The 4,081-nt window shown below is 45.6% G+C and overlaps 2 protein-coding genes across 2 annotated transcripts; both read right to left on the bottom strand.

Annotated features, from left to right (window-relative positions):
• Window positions 1-789: 789 nt before the first annotated feature.
• On the bottom strand, window positions 790-2,037 carry LOC115967409. The gene is made up of 2 exons (XM_031086502.1): window positions 1,802-2,037; window positions 790-1,153 (listed from the first exon to the last, which is right to left on the bottom strand). Exons 1-2 carry the CDS (start codon window positions 2,035-2,037, stop codon window positions 790-792), a joined length of 600 nt encoding a protein of 199 aa, XP_030942362.1.
• Window positions 2,038-3,262: 1,225 nt separating this feature from the next.
• Window positions 3,263-3,862, bottom strand: LOC115967400. Its single transcript, XM_031086490.1, has one exon. The coding sequence runs from the start codon at window positions 3,860-3,862 to the stop codon at window positions 3,263-3,265; it is 600 nt and encodes a 199-aa protein (XP_030942350.1).
• Between the last annotated feature and the right edge of the window lie 219 nt (window positions 3,863-4,081).

Raw genomic sequence — 4,081 nt, 5'->3', positions numbered from 1 at the left:
TTGTCGTCCGTTGTCAGACACCAATACCTTCGGCACTCCAAATCTGCATACAATGTTCTTCCACACGAAGTTTTTCACATTCTGTTGTGTGATATTTGCCAACGGTTCTGCCTCTACCCATTTGGTGAAGTAATCGATGCCCACCACTAGAAACTTCATCTGCCTTATTCCCAAAGGGAAAGGACCCAAAATGTCCAGTCCCCATTGTGCGAAGGGCCACGGTGCCACCATTGGGGTGAGGTATTCCGATGGTTGCCTGGGGACGTTGCTAAATCGCTGGCATTGGTCGCAGACTTTAACGTATGCTTTAGCATCAGCTTGCATGTTCGGCCAGTAATACCCTGCACGGACGACCTTGTGGACAAGTGATCTTGCTCCTGAATGATTGCCACATGCCCCTTCATGAACTTCTCTCAGCACGTAGTTTGCTTCGTCCGGAGCTAAGCATCTAAGGTAAGGTTGAGAGAAACCCCTCTTGTATAACACTTCATTCATAAGGACATATCTAGCTGATCTCACCCTCACCTTTCTGGCCTCGTCCTTCTCTTCTGGTAGTCGTCCATCTTTCAAGTATGATATAATGGGAGTCATCCAATTTTCTCTGTTATCCACCTGCTGTACTTCCTGGACATCTATACTTGGCATATATTGAACTTCATCTAACTTCTCTAATGATTCATCTGCTGAGGCCTCTTTTGCTATAGTATCAGCTTCCACGTTCTCCTCCCTTGGGATTTGAACGAAGTCAGCTTTTTCAAACCTTTTCACAAGGCGCATCACCCTACCAAGTTATTTCTTCATTCGTTCTTCCTTCGCTTCATACGTCCCATTCACTTGCCCCATGATCAGTTGGGAATCCCCCATGACACATATGGACTTGGCTTCCACGGACTTTGCTAATTCTAGCCCTTTGAGGAGGGCTTCATATTCGACTTCATTGTTTGTCGCTTGGTACTGTAGACGGACTTTATGTTTCAGTTTATCTCCCTCTGGGGATTGCAGGACCACACCAATTCCTCCTACATGCCGTGTAGACGAACCATCCACGTGGATGATCCACCTCTTACTGTCTTCTGTCTCATTATGACTTGGGGTGAACTCCGCAATAAAATCTGCTAGGGCTTGAGCTTTTATGGCATGCCTTGGTTGATACCTGATATCGAACTCACTTAGCTCCACAGCTCACTGGATTAATCGTCCTGCAGCTTCCAGCCTATTCATTGCCTTTTTGAGCGGATGATCTGTCATAACATTAATGACATGTGCCTGGAAATAATGCCTCAGCTTCCTTGAAGCTGTGATTAGTGCGAAGGCCAATTTCTCCATTTGTGGATACCGTCCTTCCGCTCCTTTCAATACCTTGCTTGTATAGTACACAGGTCTTTGCACTTTATCTTCCTCTCTTATCAATGCTGAGCTCACGGCATGCGGGGTTACTGCTAGGTACAAATATAATTCCTCTCCTTCCACTGATGGACTCAGTAGCGGTGCCATGGTAAGGTATACCTTCAAATCTTCGAAAGCTCTCTAACACTCGTCGGTCCATTCGAATGCTTTTTTGAGAACCTTAAAAAATGGCAAACATTTATCAGTAGCTTTAGAGACAAACCTATTAAGCACAGCAACTCGTCTAGTGAGGGATTGGATTTCCTTGGTATTTTGCGGTGGCTTCATGTCCAATATTGCTTGAATTTTATCTGGATTCGCTTCAATTCCCCTGTGGGATACCATAAAGCCAAGGAATTTCCCTGATGATACTCCAAAGGCACATTTGCTAGGATTCAGCTTCAAGTGATACTACCTCAATGTCTCAAATGTCTCCTGCAGGTCGTCTAGATGTCTTCCTTTGTCTTGACTTTTCACCAGCATGTCATCTACATAGACTTCCACATTCCGCCTAATCTGCGGACGAAACATGTGGTTGACCAACCTCTGATATGTCGCCCCTGCGTTCTTTAAACCAAACGGCATCACCTTATAGCAGAATAAGCCTTGACTGGTGACAAAAGATGTCTTCTCTTGGTTAGCCTCGTCCATTCTTATCTAATTGTATCCTAAAAAGGCATCCATGAAGCTAAGCAATTTGTGGCCTGCAGTTGAGTCTACTAACTGGTCAATGCATGGTAGCGGATAGCTATCCTTGGGGCAAGCCTTGTTCAGATCAGTGAAGTCCACGCACATTCTTCACTTGCCATTCGCTTTTTTGACCATTACTACATTGGCCAACCAATCCAGGTAGTACACTTCCCGAATGAACTTTGCTACCATCAGCTTTTGGACCTCGTCCTTGATTCCACTATCTCTCTCAGGGGCAAACACCCTCTTCTTTTGCCGCACAGGCTTGGAGGAAGGACATACATTCAAACGGTGGGTAATGACACTAGGGTCTATACCCGCATATCCTCGTGACTCCACGCAAACACATCGATGTTTTTCTTCAAAAATTGGACGAGGTCTTTTTTAATCTTCTCTTCTAAATCTGCTCCAACCCTGGTACACCTCTCAGGGTTATCTTCATCCAAGGAAATATCTTCCAATGCTTCAGTAGGCTTTGCTGCAACCTTCTTTTCTTCAATATTCATTGCTTGAACTTGTTCATCCATGGCCAGCATGGCTAAGTAACATTCTCTTGCTGCCAGTTGGTCACCTTGTACCTGTCCTACCCCGTGTTCTGTTGGAAACTTGACTGATAAATGGTAAGTAGAGGTAACAGCTTTCCAACTATTCAAAGTTGGTCTCCCAATGATGGCATTGTAGGAGGATGGACAATCTACCACAAGGAAGTTCACATCCTTGGTAATTTATCGTGGATATGCCCCCACTACCACGGATAAGGAAATGATACCCACTGGTTGCACCTTCATCCCACCAAAACCTACTAGGGGGAGTTCACTGGACGGAGCTGGTCTCATCCTAATCTCATCTGCTGAAAAGCTGGATAGTATAAAATGTCTGTTGAGCTTCCATTGTCCACAAGCACTCTTCTGGTTGTGTAGTTTGCAATTAGTAGGGAGATGACGAGGGCATCATCATGAGGGTGATGAATTCTATCAGCATCCTTGTCCGTGAAAGTGATTGCCCGCTTGTCCGAAGACCTTACTCTCGGTGATCGTCCAGAAAGCTGGACGCTCTGTACTACCTTCAAGTATGCTTTCTTGGACTTGGACGACTGGCCAGTTGAACTTCCCCCAATGATGACTCTTATCTCCCTGAGTGGTGGTCGCGATGATTCTTCCATCTTTCCCTTCTGTTTCTCGTCCCTCTAGTCTCGTCCAAGGAAACCCCTCAACTTCCCTTGCCTTATGAGATTTTCAATTTGTTGCTTCAAGTCAAAACACTCGTCCGTGTCATGACCATGATCCCTATGGAAGCGACAATACTTGTTCCTGTTGCGCTTGTTGGGATCACCCTTCATTTTCTCCGGCCATTTCAGGGAAGGATCATCCTTGATTTGCATAAGGACTTGCTCAAGCGGGGCGTTTAAAGGGGTATACTGCTGGTTCCGTACTGAAGGGCCTGGCTTCTTACTTTCTCGGTTTCTCCTTTTTTCCGTCCGTCCCTTCTTTGGACGAGTACCTTGCTCGTGATGACGACTGGGATTTGCATCCATTCTCTCGGACCTCTTCCTCTTCTTAGCAATGATTGCATCTTCTGCGTTCATAAAATTCTGAGCCGAATGGACGAGTTCGGCCATGGACTGGGGCTCTTTTTCATAGAGCTTGTGTATAAACAGATCCGAATTCACCCCGTTGTGGAAGGCTGCCAGTAGAAGCTTATCATCTGCTTCATCCACACTGAGAGCTTCTCTGTTAAAACGAGTGATAAACGACCGAAGGCTCTCGTTCTCTCCCTGCTCTATCATTAACAAACTGGACGAGGAACGCTTGTGCCTTTGTCCTCCAATGAAATTGTTGATAAATAACTTACTCAACTCTTCAAAAGAACTCACCGAATTTGGAGGTATTTTGCTAAACCAAACTTACGCTGAACCCTTAAGGGTGGTAGGGAAGGCTCTACACATTATCTCGTCAGGCACCCCTTGAAGATGCATGGTGGTCTTGAAAGTGGCTATGTGATCAAA

The sequence above is a fragment of the Quercus lobata genome, chromosome 2, assembly GCF_001633185.2.
Source record: "Quercus lobata isolate SW786 chromosome 2, ValleyOak3.0 Primary Assembly, whole genome shotgun sequence".
NCBI classification, from domain to species: domain Eukaryota; kingdom Viridiplantae; phylum Streptophyta; class Magnoliopsida; order Fagales; family Fagaceae; genus Quercus; species Quercus lobata.
Note: the sequence above shows the minus strand (reverse complement) of the source record. Positions and strands in the feature narration are given on the sequence as shown.